Genomic DNA, 18,068 nt, shown 5'->3' with positions numbered 1-18,068 from the left:
AAGTAGCTTTGTCTTGGTATCTCATCAACAACAACAGTTACATTTATAGAGCGCCTTTCACATCGGGAGGACGTCTCAAAGCGCTGTACAGTCAGGTGTTGGGGCCCGAGCATGGGGGAGTGATGGTGTAGGGGTGAGGGAAGGCAGAAAGGTGGGAGGGAGACCAAAGGCACGGTCGAAGAGAAGGGTCTTGAGACCAGCCTTGAAGAAGGCAAGGGAGGAAGTGAGGCGAAGGGACCATGGGATGGAGTTCCAGAGTGTGGGGGCAGAGAGGCTGAAAGCCCGGCCACCGATGGTAGGGCGGGTTGGGCGGGAGACATGGAGTAGACCGGAACCCGCTGAATGGAGGGCAACAACAACAACAACAATAAGATTCCATTTATAAAGCGCCTTTCACGTCAGGAGGACGTCCCAAGGCGCTGTACAGTTGGGTCATGACCCGAGCAGGGGGGAAATGGTCAGGGTGAGGGAAGGGAGGGAGCAAGGAGGGGGGAAATGGTCAGGGGAGGGAAGGGAGGGAGCGAGGAGGGGGAAGAGAGTCGAGAGGGGAGCTGAAGGCACGGTCAAAGAGAAAGGTTTTGAGACCGGCCTTGAAGGAGGAAAGGGAGGAAGCAAGGCGAAGGCACTGGGGGATGGAGTTCCAGAGCCTGGGGGCTGAGAGGCTGAAGGCCCGACCACCGATGGTAGGGCGGTTGGGGCGGGGGACGTGGAGCAGACCGGAGCCAGAGGAACGGAGGGTACGGGCAGGTAGGTAGGGGGATAGTAGGTTGGAGAGGTAGGAGGGAGCAAGGCCGTGAATGGCCTTGTAGGTGAGGTGAGGGCAGGTAGGAGTCAGCAGGTCAGAGATGTAGGGGGGGGTAAGGCCATGGATGGCCTTAAAGATGAGGACGAGGATCCTCTTGGAAGCCAGTGGAGTCGGGTGAGGGTGGGAGTGATGGAATCACGGAGCCTGGTGCATGAGAGTACACGAGCTGCAGAGTTTTGGATGATCTGCAGCTTGTGAAGGGAAGAGTTGGGAAGGCCGATGAGGAGGGAGTTCCCGTAATCAAGCCTTGAGGTGACAAATGCATGGGTGAGGGGTGAGGCAGTGGCGGAGTCTGGCAATGTTGTGGAGGTGGTGGTAGGCAGTGCCGGTCATGGCGCGGATGTGGGGGAGAAAGGATAGTTCAGGGTCAAACAAGACACCAGGTACCTGACTAGCTTGGTGAGGTTGAAGGTGCAGCCGTGGAGGCTGATGCTGCCAGCGCCTGAGGTGCGGATGCGCTGGCGTGAGCCAATCAGGCGGACCTCGGTCTTGCTGACGTTGAGTTGGAGAAAGTGGCCCTCGTCCACGACTTGATGTCGGACAGGCAGTCGGTCAGGACACCAGTAGTCCTGGAGTTCAGGGTGGAGGCAGAGAGGTAGAGTTGGGTGTCATCCGCATACATGTGGAAATTTACCCCATGCCTGCGGATGATGTCACCAAGGGGGAGGGAACCGAGGACAGAGCCCTAAGGAACACCGCACAAGGCAGTGCGGGGGCTGGAGGAGAAGCCGTTTGCTGCGATGAAGTGGAGGCGATGTGAAAGGTAGGACCTGAACCAGTCAAGGACAGAACCTTGAAGGTTGAGGTGGGAGGAGAGGCGGTGGAGGAGGATTGAGTGGTCCACAGTTTCAAAGGCGGTGGAGAGATCGAGGAGGATGAGGAAGCAGAGGGACCCCTGGTCGCACATGGTCAGGATGTTTGTGACCTTGACCACGGAATCTGCTGTGGACAGCACGGAAACCCAATTGGAGAGGTTCATGGAGGGAGTGAGAGGAGAGGAAAGAGTGAAGCTGGGAGGCAACGGCTCTCTCAAGGACCTTGGATAGGAAGAGGAGATTTGAGATGGGTCAATAGCTAGATAGGTTTCTTCAAGGTGGGGGTGATAGTGGCTATTTTGAGGGGGGAAGGAACAGTGCCAGATGACAGGAAGAGGTTAATGATGTCGGCTAGTAGTGGGGCAAGGAGGTGAAGCCGGGATTTAAGGAGGGGTAAGGATGGGGTCGAGGGAGCAGGTGGTGGACTTTCATGGAGGTTACCGTGTTGAAGACAGAGGAGGGGGTGACAGGTTCAAAAGTGGGGAAGGAGGGATGGGTAATTGTCGGATGGGTAATTGTGTGGGGTGAGGGTAGGGAGGGGGCAGAAGTTGAGAGGGCAGTGGCAGCTGAGCGGATTCCCTCGATTTTGGACTCGAGTAAGTCCAGCATTTTCTTGCAGTGAGCATCAGAGGAAAGTATCTGCGAGGCGTGTTGGGGAGGACGGAGGAGCTGGTTCGTGGTGGAGAATAGGAGCCTGGGACTGCCTTTCGCCTGGAATAGAAGGATGATTTGGCAGAGGCAAGAGTGGAGCGGTAGTTCTTAATGAGGTCCAGCCAGCTGTGGCGGTGGACCGTTAGGCCGGATTTGAGCCAAGTGCGTTCGGCAGACCTCACCTGGTCCTTAAGCAAATGGAGGTGGCTGGTGAACCAGGGTGAGGATTGGAACTAAGAGGCAGTTCGGGAGGTGAGGGGGGTAAGGACGTTGAGTATGGTGGAGAAGAGTGAGTGCAGTGAGTGGGTTGTTGAGAGAGGTGCGCCAGAGGGAAGCGATCCAGGGCAGCGGAGAGGGATTGCGGGGAGATCTTATTCCACGGGCGGTAGAAGATGGTGGTAGGTTTGGAGGCAGTGGGGAGAGGGATATGGGAGATGAGGGAGATGAAATGGTGGTTAGAGATGGCCTTGTCAGTGATAGTGACATCCAAGGCGCTGAGGCCACGGGTGATCACCATGCTATTCGGGTGACCGTGTGTGGGTAGCAGAGTGGATGTGGAGGGAGAGGTTGAGAGAGGAGAGAAGTCTGAGGAGATGGAGCAGGAGGGAGGTGAAGTGGAGGTTGATGTATACGTGAGGGAGAGAGAATAGAATGAGAGAGGAGAATAGGAGGAGAATCCATCTCACCTCCCCCTCTATCTGTCTTTAAATCCTGCTTAAACACCTCCCTCTCCTCCATAAACACCTCCCTCTCCTCCCTTACTCAGAATTAACCATGAATTTATGAAGGGCACGGAGATGTTCTCCTATGTAAAATATGCTATATAATTGCAAATTATTGTTTATTGGGCATCTCCCTCAAGTTATATTAAAGCTGTTTAACTATATGCTTTCCCTATGATGGAATTATCTTTGACCCTCTGATGAAATGTTAAAGACCTATGGGACTATTTGAAAAGAAAAGGGAGTCTCAACAAGTGTCCTGACCAAATCTGCCTCAGTCAAATTGGTCATTCATTTCACAACGTCGGAAGGACATCTGGTTTGCTGTGCGTAAATTAGGCTGCTATGTTTACCCACAAACTATACATGCACTCCACTTTACAGTGTTTCCTATCAAACTCTTAGCAATGTCCTCCTGATGTAAAACACTATATGAAATGTAAGTATTATTATTTAACACTGTGGGATTTTTCCAACATTGAACTCTGGTTTGGGATTGTATTTATGTTGCTGAGTGTCCACCGCTCCATGTTTTGCAGCAGTTCAGCAAATCTTTGACACCAGTCACTGCTGAAGGGCCTGAGGTTGCTGTGTAAACAATGAATTAAGGGAGGTCTGGTTTGATTTCTCCGCAGTTATGCTGTTTACACTACAAAAAAACGATCAATGGAATCCTTAGAAAAGGACCAAATCAACTTGTATGGATGTCTTTTCATTGCTAATAGGATTCTGATTAGCTTCCTATTGGGTGCTTTATTTTATGGCATATACAATATCTGCTAAAGCTGCAGTTCCATTCTTAGCTCTAACATATCTTGCCTCAATAATCAACGAGGTTTATGAAAGAAAACGTGTTTGCTATTACGTCTTGCTACTGTGCTCTTGACAGATAAGGAATGCATGCATAATTACAAGGGAAGCTACGGAAATGTATCCTAAAATAATTTCACAAATGTATGTTCAGAGTAGTGTGTGCTTTGTGGCTATTGACAAGTAACTGTTTTGTATTCACTTCTGATCAGTCCAACAAGATAAGCCAGGAATGTCCAGTGTCTAATGTTTGGAGCCCCAATGAAAAGGCTGACAAGATGCCTTTGCTGTATCTAACATAATTATGTGGATACCTTGTTCACTTACTGCTTCTTTGCACTATGACTGCTGGATAGCTCTACATCTATGATGCAACGATTGTAGTGTAGCGTACCTACACCTGAGAGTTTCTTTTGCTGCTTTGGGTTAATGAATAGCAGAAATGTTTTGCCCAGCAAATGCTGCTTTTAGTTAAATATATAAATTACAGGAAACTATGCACCAGCCGCTATTAGCACTGTAAAGCCTGCACATAAATAAGGGCCACTAGGACAAGGAGCCAGCAGGCAACCTGCAGAACTATATCCCAGTGTTGACAAGAGGAAAACCATCCCCCTCGGCCCCCTTCTCACCTGTGGCTTTGACTTCTTTAATCTCTCCGGCCGATCCCTCAGATTAATTGAATCTGTACACAACCTAGGCATCAGGTTTGATCCCTACATCCAGTCCCTGACGAGGACAATTATCGTCTGCCACATTGCCCGCCTCTCACTATGCCTAACACCAAATGGAGCTGAAAGCCTTATTCACTCATTCGTCACCTCCTGTCTCGGTTTTTCCAATGCCCACTTGCTGGTCTCCCCAACTCCACCACCCATAAAATCCTACCGATTGAAAACTCTGCCAGTATTCTCACCCATACCAAACTCTGCTTCTCCATCATCTCTCACCAGGCTCCACAGCCTCCCAATTGCAGAAAAGATCAACAACAAAACACAATAGAAGTACATTTATATGGCACTTTCACGTTGGAAGGACATCCCAAGAGTTTGTATTTTCAAGATCCTCACACTTTTACAAATCAGTTCACTTCCTAGCACCATCCTACCTCTCCGACCTGCTTTCACTCACTCCACTATCCGCTCAGCTGGTTCAGGTATTTTACACATCCCTTATCCCGTCTGGTCCACCATTGTCAGCCGTGCTTTCAGCCACCACGTCCCCGAAACTCTAGACCTCTCAGCCTCAATCTCTCTGCCTTACTCTCTCCTTGCCCCTCTTCGGATTACATCTAAAGACCTCTTTGACTATGCCTACACTCCCCCTCTCCCCGGCTCTTTTCTACCTAATGATTTTCCAATAGATAGTCTGTTGGCAAACCCAACACCTGCTCTCTAATTATTACTGAAGTCTGTCAAATACTTAATTCAATCGTATCAGTGGAAAAATGATGATTAGCAAGTGAAGCACATTGGCAAGTTACCCACCCCTCTTGAATTCAACCCCCAGCTCGGTTGCATACCTTTGAAAGTCCAGCGCCTGGAATGTCATCCTAACACAAAAGGCACTATATAAACACAATTTGTTGTTTGTGTTGTTTACTTCCCACCTCTTTTGGAAGTGCTAACTCGCCCTGGGATATAAATTCCAGGGATACTGTTAAGCCACTGTTAAGCATTCCGAGACACTACCCGTCTAGCTGAAAAATGCTATATAAATCCAAGTAATTGTTGCAGTGGAAGGAAAAAAAGAAGCCAAAACACCTTCAGGAGGCCAAACAACGGGGAGAAACAAAAACACAATAGAAGTAAAAATCCAACAGTTTCAATCTTTGATTTACTTCTGGTCTGCAGATGTCTATAAGAGGTCACATTGGGTTCCCAAATTATGTCCTAAATGTTGTACCTGTCTGTATCTCTAAAATACATAGATCTCCAGCCACGATAATGGGAAACTTTGTTGAAAATTACACATATAAAGATGAGATCAGAATTAGTTCAGATCCCTCCTCTCATTAATCCCCATGATCACATACCTTGTTGACAGTTAATAGACAAGGGAAGAATATCTAATTTGGCAAGGAACCAATGGGTTCCTGGTATCCCTGGAACTTGTACCCCAGGGCGAGTTTGGCATTCCCAACAGAGGGAAGAAAAGGGTAAAGCCACAGGGGTAACTTGCTAATAGTCTTTATTTTACTGATAATAAGATTGAAGACATGCATTATGCATTTGACAGACATTGAGAATAATTGGAGAGCAGGTGTTGAGTTTGTCAACAAAGATCTATTGGAAAACCATTAGGTCGAAAAGAGTTAAGTGGATCAAATAATTGTTTTTGTCAAATCCAATTCAATATTCAAAAGACATGCCCCTAAGCTGAATCTCAGCTGCGTTCTTTCAATCCCACTTGGCAGCAGGAACGTCAAGTAGACCTGTTCTATCAGGTGGTTGACCAGAAAGACAAAACAATGCCTGGGGTGATGTTCGAGGGAGTAAACAGCTTCCGAAGGGAACAGGGCGGTCTTTCTACTGAAGCTCAAACCCTGTCTGTCTCCAGCTGCAACGCTATCTCTTCAGTAGCCAAAATCAACATGAGGGAGGGAGAGAGGGAGAGAGAGAGAGAGAAAACGTCCTTTAAAAACAGAAAACACAAACCACACCAGACTATGGTATGCTGAAATCTTAAAAGAAATCGAAATGTAATGAAAATCAGGTCCATGTAAATAGATCTTATTTAGATCATGAAGGGGTATGGACAAAATAAACAGTGAGCACTGACTATCCCTTGGTGGTAGGTCAATCAGTGATGAAGAGGTAACCTTTAAATTAGGCCATAGGTTAGGATTGAAGTGAGAGAGAATTTCTACAGAGTTGAGTGGAATCTGGAATTCACTACCCCAGAAAGCCGTATTGGAGAAATCAGTTGAGGGGTTTGAATGGGTGGGGAAACCACCTGTGGAATTGAGGAAAGTTGATGAGACAATTAGCGAAGGAAAAGAACCCCCTCGACACCCCCTTTGCCCCCACCACCAGGTAAAAGTGTAAAAACAACAAATTACAAATTAATGGATTTTAAGGTGACTGATGACTTTTTGATTATTTTGTTATATTTCATGCTTTGATACTTTATTACAATGCGTCTTTCAGAAGTTCTGTGTGCACTTGAATATTGGGTAGCTGGCCACCTTAAGGCCATTGTGAGGAGGAGGAGGAGCAACCAGAGGAAATGAGAACACAAGATGGAAGGTAGCAGAGAGCAGAATGAGCGAGGTAAGGGATTAAAGAGACATTCTAGGCAGGTTTGATGTCGGTTCATACACAGTGACACACACACAGGGTATCTGATAACACCAATCTGGGGGAATTGAAACCGTGTGCTGCTAGATCGGAGACAAGATTAGAATAAAAAGTACACGTTGAGAAAGGAAATCCTTCCCACGGCGGTTTGTGTGTGTGACACCTGAAAACAAGTTGAATTTGCTCAGAGCTATTCACTACTGTAACCTCAGCGGTCGCTGTCTCTCCCCCCCCCCCCCCCACACACGCACCTAAGACATCACACCATCCTGTCAGTCTGTGTTGTAAAACTAAGTATCACAAAGCCAAAGCTTACAGAATTTAAGGCGCCTGCAAGTAGTATCTGCTTGAGAGAGTGAAGTTATCTGAGCATGTGTTGTTTGCTGCTTTCAGCAATGCAACTCGCCTCAATTAGTTTTGATTTATAGTTTATGATGACTGAGTGAACAAGATAGGTTACAGAGGATTTGAACATACTTGCGAATTGGGTAGATCGGTGGCAGATGAAATTCAATGTGGAGAAATGTTCTGTGTCAGTGAATAAAGCAGACCAGAAGTTGGGATGTGTCAAAAGATCAAGAGCAAGCCGAAATAGTGGGGTAATCCTGTCACTATAAATCATTGATGAGACCAAACTTAGAGTACTGTGTACAGTTCTGCTCGCCGCAGTACAAAAACGATATTGGAGAAATCGAGGAAGGGATAAAGGGGAAGATACAGAGGAGGGCAACCAAAATGTTTGAGAAAATGGAGGGACTGGACTATGAGGAACGACTACGTAAATTGGGCATGTTCACTCTGGAAAAGAGAAGATTGAGAGGCGATGTGATTGCTGTTTTTAAGATTCTAAAGGGGCAAGATAATATAGAGCATGACAGGCTATTTCAACCCAGAATAGTAGAACCAGAGGACACGGCTGGCGATTGAAGTGGGGTAAATTCAGAATGAATCTACACAAACACTATTTCAGTGAACGAATAGTGAACCTGTGGAACAGGCTCCCTAGGGAGACGGTTGAAACAGTAAGTGTCGATTCTTTCAAACACAAATTAGATAGTTTTCCTTTAAGAAATAACATTGTGGGATATAGTAAATAGGTAGTTTGGGATATATGTCCATGCAATCGCCAGGAAGATGAAAGGCAAACTAGATGGACCTTGGTCTTTTTTCGTCTCGCATTTCTTATGTTCTTATGTTAAATTAATGTGAGAAGTTTATTTTTTTTTGCATTCTTTGTTTCACACTAAGCTTTAGACATGAGAACAGATGTGATATTTTTTAAAAAAGTTAATTTTTACTTTCAACTATGAAACCCAGCTGCACGTCTCATCACCTCTAACATTCTCCACCCCTTTCCTCCAATTTTTACTCTTGTTTCTGAAAAGCGTTGGCATGTTCTGGGGTAATGTTTCGCACTGATAGCCGCTGTCAGCTACTCTGCCCAATGTTCTTCATGTTTTAGGCTCGACAGTAAGTGCCAGCAAGTGGGCAAAGGAGGATCCCAGCTGAGCCTGATCCTGTTCTCAACCCATCACACCCGTGAATGCTCGCACACCCCCCCACACCCACACACACATGAATGCACACACACCCACACACCCACAGACGCTTTCCAACAGCATGTCACTGGATAGTGATCCAGAGGAGGCATCTCTGCAAAATGCTTCCCCCTCACAAAGAGGCACAGGGCCAACTCCTACCCCAGCTGGGTTCAGGCTAACTCCATGCAGACCAGGGATTAAATTTACATCAACTCCACCTAAGCCATTGAGGAAGCTTTCCGATTCACCAACCCTGTTTACACACAGCATGATGATAGACACAACTCTTGTGATTGTTTTGGTTCGAAAGCAGTTGCAGGAAAGGAGCTTATTTTAACCCATGATTTTCAGCCTTGCAATCCTAAAAAAACAGGCATTCTTGTGGCTCAATGCCTAATAATGCTGACAAGAACTTGAGCTTCCCAACAGGGAGCCTGTCCTGCATTACACTGGCAGAGACAACAGGAGTGTGTACTCAGCACTGAGCTGCCGTGGAACGCAGATACTTCCCTCCTGCTGTAAGCTGCCAGAGAGCAGACACATATATCAGCACCTTCACCAATGCCAAGAAAACTTGATTACATGCCCATTATTGTACTGCTGTACATCTACCGCCTGAAGTCCTGCAAATTCAGTGCCTGAAAACCTTCCTCTTCGATCGTGTTACAGTGCTTACAACCAACTCGCCTCCCAGCTCGGAGTCAGGCTCCTCCACTGTTCAGCGCCCTGAGACGGTACCCTGCGTGGAGGGCGCGATATAAGTGCAAGTTGTTGTTGATGTACCACTTGATCGTCAAGTACTGGATGCAAATGCACCCAATCACCAGCAGTCAAACACTATTTCCCCCACCACCGATCTTTGTAAACATTAAGGTTTAGAGCCACAGCAGGTTGGATTCCTGGTAATACATGTATAAAAGGACCATACTCCATCACCAGTTGCAAGATTACAATCCGGTTCCTTTCTCGCAAGAGAAACATCTTCAAATCGTCTTACAATATGAACTTGAATATTCCTAGACCAACAACTGATTAAAACCAAAGCTGCAAATACTGCTACCTGTGCACTAACCAGGTGTCATCCTGGCTTAGTTGGTAGCAATTTCACATCTTGAATCAAACGTTTGTCAGTTCAAGTGCCACGTTGGGATTTTTTTTTTTCAAGGCTGACACCAATGCAATAATCAGGTGTGCATCACTACATTGTCAGAGTTTCTGTCCTTCAGGAGAGATGTTAAACTCGAGTCTGGTCTGCCTGTTCAGGTGGACATTAATGATCCTATGCGCACGCTTGAAGACAAGAGTTTCTCCCAGTGTCCTGGCCAACAATCCCTAAATAAAATTGGTAATCCACTTAATGACTGTTTGTGGGATATCGCTGTGTGCAAATTGGCAGCAGTGTTTGCCTACAAAATAAAGTCACCACTTTACGCTAATATCCCGTGAAGCACTTTGAGATGTTTTGACGATGTGATGAAGTGCTACATCAAAGCTGATGTGTTAAAACTTGTGTTTTAAGATTTATGGAGCCCACCCTGTGATTGACAGCTCAGGTTAGAGAGCCCAACCTGTGATTGACAGTTGATTTTTTAAAGAAACTTTACCTTGATCGCATTCCCCAATCCACCTACTTGTAGGCAATACGCAAGCCCTGGTATTGTGATGCTTGAGACAAAAGACTGCTTTAAGATGGCTGCCTCTCAGGATCAGAGGATGTTATTGTGGGAATGTCAGGAATCCTTGGCCTCCCAAGTCTAAATCTGAAGATAAGTGTCACCATTTGTTAGCCTTCCTCGGCTGTAATTCTAAACCGATCATGAATGAAATTTACACAGCAACATGTATGAAAGCACTCTGGCCTTGCCTTCTGTTTTGCTCATTGTAGGACTTGCTAATGCATACTATATATTATATATCTATATACTTTGCAGATGTATGCCAGATCTTGTATAACGCATGCTGTTTATGGATTCCCCACTAGGCATCAAACATGGTTACTGAAACACTCTGATATAATGGCCAATGTTTATAGTTCCCTACTGAACCCTTAGGCTCCTTACAAGGGAAAGGAAGCCTCAGAGAGAGAAACTCAGCTTAACATTCACCCGCTTAGCATAAAATACATTTTTTAAAAAAAAAAACAAGTTTTTCACGATTTAAAAGCCTTACAAAGCCTCCAAAATGTTTTTTTCCCCCTCGTCTTTGATAATCCGACCCAGTTAGGAATTGTTCACCTGCGGACCAGCTCGGTGACCTTACCCCCCCACCCCACTCCTCCTTCCGCTCTAACTCAAACCTGCTTCACATAGAGAAGTCACCATGACAACGCTCTGTGAAACCCGCTCACAAAATCCTTTGACTTTGTGACTTTCCACTCTCCAAAACAAAAACTTGACCAAAGGCTAGTGCCCTCAAACTCCCCTGCCAGCCCCAGCCCCTCTCTGCTCCCATCATTATTCTGAAGCATTTTTAGATATTCATCCAATGTAAGACGTGCTATATATGTGCAAATAGTTGTTCTCTGCCAATACTCTTAGTTGGGGATTTTTCACTTTACTGAGGCGTATATCAAAAGTATGACTAAACATTTGCAGGTTATTCATTACAGTGTGGTATGACTCTAAGCTATTGTTTTAATAAGACTGATCAGATAATGGTGACTCTTTATACGGTTTGTAACTGCCTATTTTAGTTTTTCTCATCATTCCTTTTAGGGCCATGCTATCCAGTGGATGCTTTAACAAGCTGGAGCTGGGATATGTTGAGGCAGTCATCAGAGGAGTACGTATCCAAACTTCACAGCACAGACTGTCCTGGGGCTCAATACTTCAGTTTGCTCACAGGAGAAAAGGTATCTAGTTACACTATAATTTCATCTTGCTGAGCACAGGCCAGGAATTGGAGCTGGGACCTTCTTGGGATGTAAGGCTTTGCTATTTGCTGCAAAAAAAAGCTTGCTAAGCCATGGGAATAGTTATCCAATAAATATTTTTTAAAAACTTGCAGAATTCACGACCTTACTGTGTTGGCTACTGTACTGACAGAAAATAATCCCAGTGTTGGATTGCTCTCTGGAGGGCGTGTGTGGAATTGCAAGTGTAATGTTTCTACCTCTGCGGGTACTATATTAAACTATACGAGAGCCTACTATTTCTCTGAAAGTCCTTTATAATAATAATAATTAATAATCATTTTGGCATTTGAAATAGCACTTATAACATCAAAACTACTCAAAGCACTTCACGGGTAATTGCTGTGCAGTGACTGTGTATTAGTAATGATAATAGTAATCCTTACATTTGATTTCAAGTTGTTGAGTTGAGATGTCTCAAAGCGCTTCACGGACTGTTTTTTGTGGGTGAAACACGGCAGCCAATAGCCCACAGCAGTGTCCCACAAACAGTCGTGGACTGAGTGACCAAATTTTTTTTTTGGAAGGGATTATTATCCCCGGAAAAGCAATCCACCAATCAACTGACAACCAGGTTACTACTTACTGCTAGGTAAACAACGGCATGTGGATAAAGGAAACTTGCCTAAGGTTTCACCCTGCCTGGGAATCAAACTCAGGTCCTCTCGCTCACGAGTGCTCAAACCAATATGCTACAGGACTATAGAATGTATATTATTATTATATATAGAAATAGCAGCCAATCTGAGCACAGCAAGGTTCCAAAAACAGCCATGGATTTGAGTAACGATTTGTCTGCTTGTTACAGGCTATTTGTGGATAATTTTCCTTCCAGGACTGAAGGCAATCTTATTCTGAAAGTAGATTGAGTTGGAACAGCGTTCCCATGAGTAAACTATCATGGACTATGGGATTTCTTATTAAGAAATCCTTTTAAGAAATAACACAAAACTGACAGTGGCATAATTGACCCCCAGGGCCAATACGATCTTCCTGGGAAAAGATCTGGTATGGGCACCTGAAGAAAGAGCACAGGGTGATTGAAGCGTGTCTGTTCTTTCAGATTCCCATCAGAAAATCATCAGTATCCTGGCTATCTACGTGCAGAGAGAACTCTGAGCATGTAGTGCTGATTCTCTTCAAACCAAAAGAACAACAAACAGGTCAGTAATGGCAGACTCTTCCCTAACTAAGAGCCCTAGACACCTTTCTTCTGCAAGTCGAGAACCTAGAGACAAATAGCCCACAGCCAGCGTTCAAATAATACCACAAGGTGCAGAATGAAACGGCTGGAAGTCGTACTTGAATCAGTGGACGTTTTTTCCACATGGCATAGTAGTCATGTAGAACAACCTCCCAACAAAGGAATCGAGTCGAAAAAAGAAACAAAGGAATTAAAGGAAATAAGTATCGGTTCCCTGAAATTTCTTCCGCAATTTTAGCCGTAAAACTGGGGGATTTTTAAAAATTCTTAAATTCAGTACCAGTTATTTACCAATAGATGGTGAAAGAGAGCTGTATATTGTTTTCTGTTTTAGTCATTGATCAGTGCGCACAATAGAACAAATCACCTTGATACTTTCTGCATACCTCTGACAGAAGTGAGCAGGTTTTACGTTCGAGCCTCTGCCTCGATGTTTGTCCTGTACTGTTGGGAGGATGGACCCTTATTTAGGTGTCGGTTTGGCTCAGTTTATCGCTTTCTTGCCTCTAAATAACAAACCCATACAAAGATATGGGTTTGAGCCTAATGCTGGCTGACACTGGGAGGGTGGCGGGAGAGCACTGATTTGCCGAAGTTGCCATCCTTCAGGTTACATATTAAACTGAGATCCGTCTGCCTGTTCAGGTGGATATTAAAAATCCCATGATACTATTGGAAAAGGGCATTTGCGCTGATGTCTTGGCTAATAACGCTCCAGATTAATCGGTCATTCAGCGCATAGCTGCTTGTGGAACCTTGCTGTGGCTGCTATATTCGCCTAAAAAGCAATCACAACACTAAATTAGGTGACGTTTTGGGACAAAAAAGTGTTACAAATTTGAGTTCTTTCTTTCGCTTACTGTGTCTCAATTCATGTACACTGCTTTCCTCTTCCAGTGTTAGCTCTGCACCTGAATGGAAAGTGGTGGTCAGTAGAAGATGTTCTCAAAACATCCAACTCCTCGAGACAGAACCTGGTGCAGGTGAGAGTCACTCTGAGGGAAAACTTTTAATGTCAACTAGCTTAATCTCCTGAGTTAATTGAACTTGGAACGGGCAGCAGTTGTGATTACAATTGGGTTTCGGTGCCCTGGTTTAGAGAGAGAATATATTACAACAACTTGCATTTATATAGCACCTTTAACGCAGGGTAATGTCTCAGAGGGCTTAACAATGGCAGAACTTGACACCTGAGCCAGGGGGAGAGGGGAGGTGACCATAAGCAGTCAAAGAGGAAGATTTTCAGGCATGAATGTGAAGATGGACAAGTAGGAGTTGAGGCAGAGAGTTCCAGTGTCTCAGTATGAGCTCACGTTTCTCCCTCCTGGTTACTATCCAGAGACTTGGTTGAGATGCCACTACAATCAAATACATTGCCAACACTCATCGTCCAGCTTCACCCTTGGGGGGATAAAAAAGGCCATGTTAGGAAGAAAAAAGAGTCAAGTTTGTTCAAGAGAGAAGAAAACTGATGGAGAGGAAAACGTTTTCAGTGAATGGGTTTTGGACTTTCTGTTTCAGGTTCGATCAATTGGGGAACGGATTGTGCTTTATGTTTTAAACCAAATTATCTGCGGACTCTGGGAGACATCCCCTGGTGATGTTCCATTCCTCATTCACCCTGCTAATGAATATGCCAAGGTTTTCTGGCAGCAGGGAGAAGCAGCTGGTTTTTATACAGTAAAATTGAAAGGTAATCAGTCAGTCACTTTGGGGGGTCATATGAACTATCTTGTCTAAAACATCAGTCATCACAGAGGAGGACAGTTTGACACAATGAGCCCACAATATTGCTACCTGATCCAATGGAGCTATCCACTCTCATCCCAAATTCCTGTTACCTTTAATAAAGTGGACAGGAGAAGCAGATCATTCAGGTTGCACGAAAATGAAGAGACACAAACTGGAAGGCAGGTCTGCTGCATGAAACAAAAATTTGCTGAACATAGTGTTTCTACAGTATCTAGTGCAAGTAAATACTGTTGACTTAGTGGAAGGAAACCAGTCTTGGTGAATCCGTACCAGCATGAGTTAGCACTTCAGGAAAGTGATGTTTAGAGCATGCTCGCAAAACAATTAGCTGAAAAATTTAGTGAAAAGGACATTGTGCTTGGAAGATCTGTTTTTGCTTTGTGTCCCAGGTAGTCTGTGCGATGATTGCACCAGCCAATGTTACCAGTTGTCTGTGTTGGACACCGTGTTTGTGAGAAGGAAATACCGGCGACTTGGCTTTGGGTTGCAAATCCTGCACGATTTCCGTTGCACCTTTCCCGAGGACCATGAATTGGGCATCAGTCATCCCATCTCCCCAACCATGTACAAAGGTTTGGAAATTTTAGCCAGTGCTTTACATAGTGCTAATGTTGATCCCTGGTTTGTGGTGAGTTAGGGATTTCAGTCCGAGCAGCAGTTGGGATCTGCAATTGGTCTTGTCATTGCCAGACTCCACCACTGCCTCACCCCTCTGGCCTGCTCCATGTCTCCCGCCCGACCCGCCTTACCATCGGTGGCAGGGCTTTCAGCCTCTCTGCCCCCACACTCTGGAACTCCATCCCATGGTCCTTTCGCCTTGCTTCCTCCCTTGCTTCCTTCAAGGCCGGTCTCAAGACCCTTCTCTTCGACCGAGCCTTTGGTCTCCCTCCCACCTCTCTGGCTTCCCTCATCCCTACACCACCCCTCCCCCATGCTCGGGCCCTGACACCTGATTGGTCAGCGCTTTGGGACATCCTCCCGACGTGAAAGGCGCTCTATAAATGTAATTTTGTTGTTGTTGTTGTCCCAATTCATTCTCTAGGTTCACACATCAAGAATGACCACTTGTGCTAAAGTGTGTGACCATTCAGCCTGAGTCATTGTGGTTCATTTGGTAGCAATCTTGCCTCTGTGTCAGAAGATTGTTGGACGAAAACCCTAATAGAGACTTGAACTCAGTCCAGAGTTAACACAAAATAGTGCTGCATTGATAGATGCTATCCTGTAGATTTCGTTTGGTCAGTCAATGAGATGCTAAACAAAGGATAAAATTTGTTTGTTTCGTTGGACATTAAGCGTTCTATTGACATTATTATGAAAGAGGAAGGGAGTTTGTCCTGATAATCTTGCAGATAAATTTGTCATCATTAAGGCTGCTTATAGCACCTTGCTACACATAAAATGGTTGTCACACTTATTTATTAATAGTCACTGCACTTGAAAGCAATTCCCTATGAAATGATGAGGTGATGTTTCAATGTTGTAAGTGATGTATCATATTGAATACATTATTATTTAGGGGAAGTAAGTAAAACTTAGCAATTGGACAATGAAGATGACTGATTTGAATCTTCCCTTCTCATGTGTAAAATGATGGTGGACGGGCCTTTCTCTTACAGTTTGTCACAAGTATTTACAGTCACACCCCGATGAGCAGGAACATCTGTGGGAAGTGGAAGTCCCAGGATATCCTGGTCAACGAGCAAATGTGTGGTTAACAATCCACATGGGACAAAATTCCCCAGTCAGTAAGTTCTGAATTATTTAGTTACCCGTCTTCCCACCAAACTTGTTAAGAGGGAGGATTATAGCTACTGAGGGATCATTTTAATCCTCTGTCAGAAAAAGCAGGGGTAGCGTTCTCGTCTCTGAGTCACAAGGTTCTGGGTTCAAATCCCGCATTGGGGCTTCTACTCACAAAGTTTAAAATGACACTCCAATGTGGTGCTGTGTGGGAGGATGGGGGGGGTGCGTTTTTTGGATGAGGCATTAAACCAAAGTTTTGTCTTACTGTTCAGTTGGACGTCAAAGATGCCATGGCACTATTCGAAAAGAGAAGGGAGTTTTTCCCAGTGTCCTGATCAACAATCCTTCATAAAATAAAGTTGGTCACTTGCTCTGTGGCTTTTAGTGAGACATTGCTGTGCGCAATTCTACTGCTCCATTTGCCTACAAAGATACAATCACTCTGTTTCACAATAATACCTGTGAAGCGCTTTGAGATATACTTCCAATGTGAAATGGCGCTATTTCAAATGCAAGGATTATTATTAACGTTTGATTTCAGGAGCCCCTGATAGTAGCACCCTCACAATGCACACTGAAGATGAAGAGGAGGGACAGGAGAGAGGCTGTGAGGGACGGATTGGAGTCGCAGCTTCAAAAGGAGGAAATCCAGGAGGATCCAGCCTGCCTGACATCTCAGAAAACAACAGCGACGACAAAACTCCTATGGAGAAAAGGCTGAAGAGGAAACGGAAGATCGAGGACTTCTCAGAAGTGTCTAATTGAAAGCAAGACAAATCATTGGCAAGTCTCATCGCTGCAGGATTAAAATCTTTTCATTGTGTCCGGTATACATAGGCTGCAGATGCATAGCATCTGAAGCCAGATTTGTGAAGTATTCAGCCACAGAGAGCATCAGAGCCATATACACAAATGTACACTTTCATACAATGATCTTTAGACTGAGTGGTCAACTTGGCTCAATCGGCAATACTCACTTCTGGATCATTAGGCTGTCGGTTCAAGTTCAATATAGGGTCTTCAGCTCACAGTCTGGTTTGACTTTCCAGCGTTGTACTGAGGGTACAGTGTGAGAGATACCGTCCTCCAGATCAGATGCTGTAAACCAAGCATTTGCATTTACATAATACTATCTGAGAAAAGAAAGGATTTTATTCTGGTTTTCTGGCAACCAGTCTTCCAGAAAAATTGCTTATGCACCTCGTGGCTGTTTGTGGAACTTTGTTATAAACAAAAAGCACTAGACTTAACAGCAATTGTGAAGAGCTTTGCTACAGTTTAACATAAAAATGCAATAGAAATATATTAAATTTTCCATCCGCTCGAGCTGATATTGATTCCTTTTTTCCTCAAAACAGCCTGTGTTTCTCCAACTGTGGGGATGTACCTATGAATTAAAATGAACAGAGAAACTTGTAGCATAGGCACATGTCAGTACTTCTGAAGAAAATCTGTAGTGTTATTAGAGAACAAACCAATAGAGGGAGGCACAGTCCTTGTATCTCGTACAAGTTTACTTCTGCAATAGTGAGAACATCTGTTCCACAGCTAGCTTTTTTATTTTAGTTTTTACGGGTTGTAAATGCGATATTTGCAAAAGGAAGTTACGATCACCACTGCCTTTTTTGTTTTAAACCTGTTTTTCGGCTGAGGAAAAACTGCATAAAGTCTGACAGAAGGTCAGAAAGTAAAACGACGGTCACAAAACCACCTTTACTGGCCTTCCTGAAATGCGTTTTTCTCATGTTTAAGTCAGCAAATTGCATTGGAAGTCCTACAGTTTTGTTAATAAACAGATTAGCCCAGTTACAT

General features: G+C 44.7%; 1 protein-coding gene across 2 annotated transcripts; it reads left to right on the top strand.

Annotated features, from left to right (window-relative positions):
- The first annotated feature begins 6,544 nt into the window (after positions 1-6,544).
- fam169b (family with sequence similarity 169 member B) lies at positions 6,545-18,068 on the top strand. Of its 2 annotated transcripts, XM_007908355.2 has the most exons (9): positions 6,546-6,838; positions 6,953-7,075; positions 11,358-11,494; positions 12,618-12,717; positions 13,656-13,741; positions 14,280-14,451; positions 14,900-15,082; positions 16,130-16,258; positions 16,798-18,068. In XM_007908355.2, exons 2-9 carry the CDS (start codon positions 7,045-7,047, stop codon positions 17,019-17,021), a joined length of 1,062 nt encoding a protein of 353 aa, XP_007906546.1. In that variant the 5' UTR covers positions 6,546-6,838; positions 6,953-7,044; the 3' UTR covers positions 17,022-18,068. The 2 variants fall into 2 exon arrangements, with proteins under 2 accessions (XP_007906554.1, XP_007906546.1); XM_007908363.2 differs by lacking the exon at positions 16,130-16,258 and having other exon boundaries at positions 6,545-6,838.

The sequence above is a fragment of the Callorhinchus milii genome, unplaced genomic scaffold, assembly GCF_018977255.1.
Source record: "Callorhinchus milii isolate IMCB2004 unplaced genomic scaffold, IMCB_Cmil_1.0 Scaffold22, whole genome shotgun sequence".
Taxonomy (NCBI): Eukaryota; Metazoa; Chordata; class Chondrichthyes; order Chimaeriformes; family Callorhinchidae; genus Callorhinchus; species Callorhinchus milii.
Note: the sequence above shows the minus strand (reverse complement) of the source record. Positions and strands in the feature narration are given on the sequence as shown.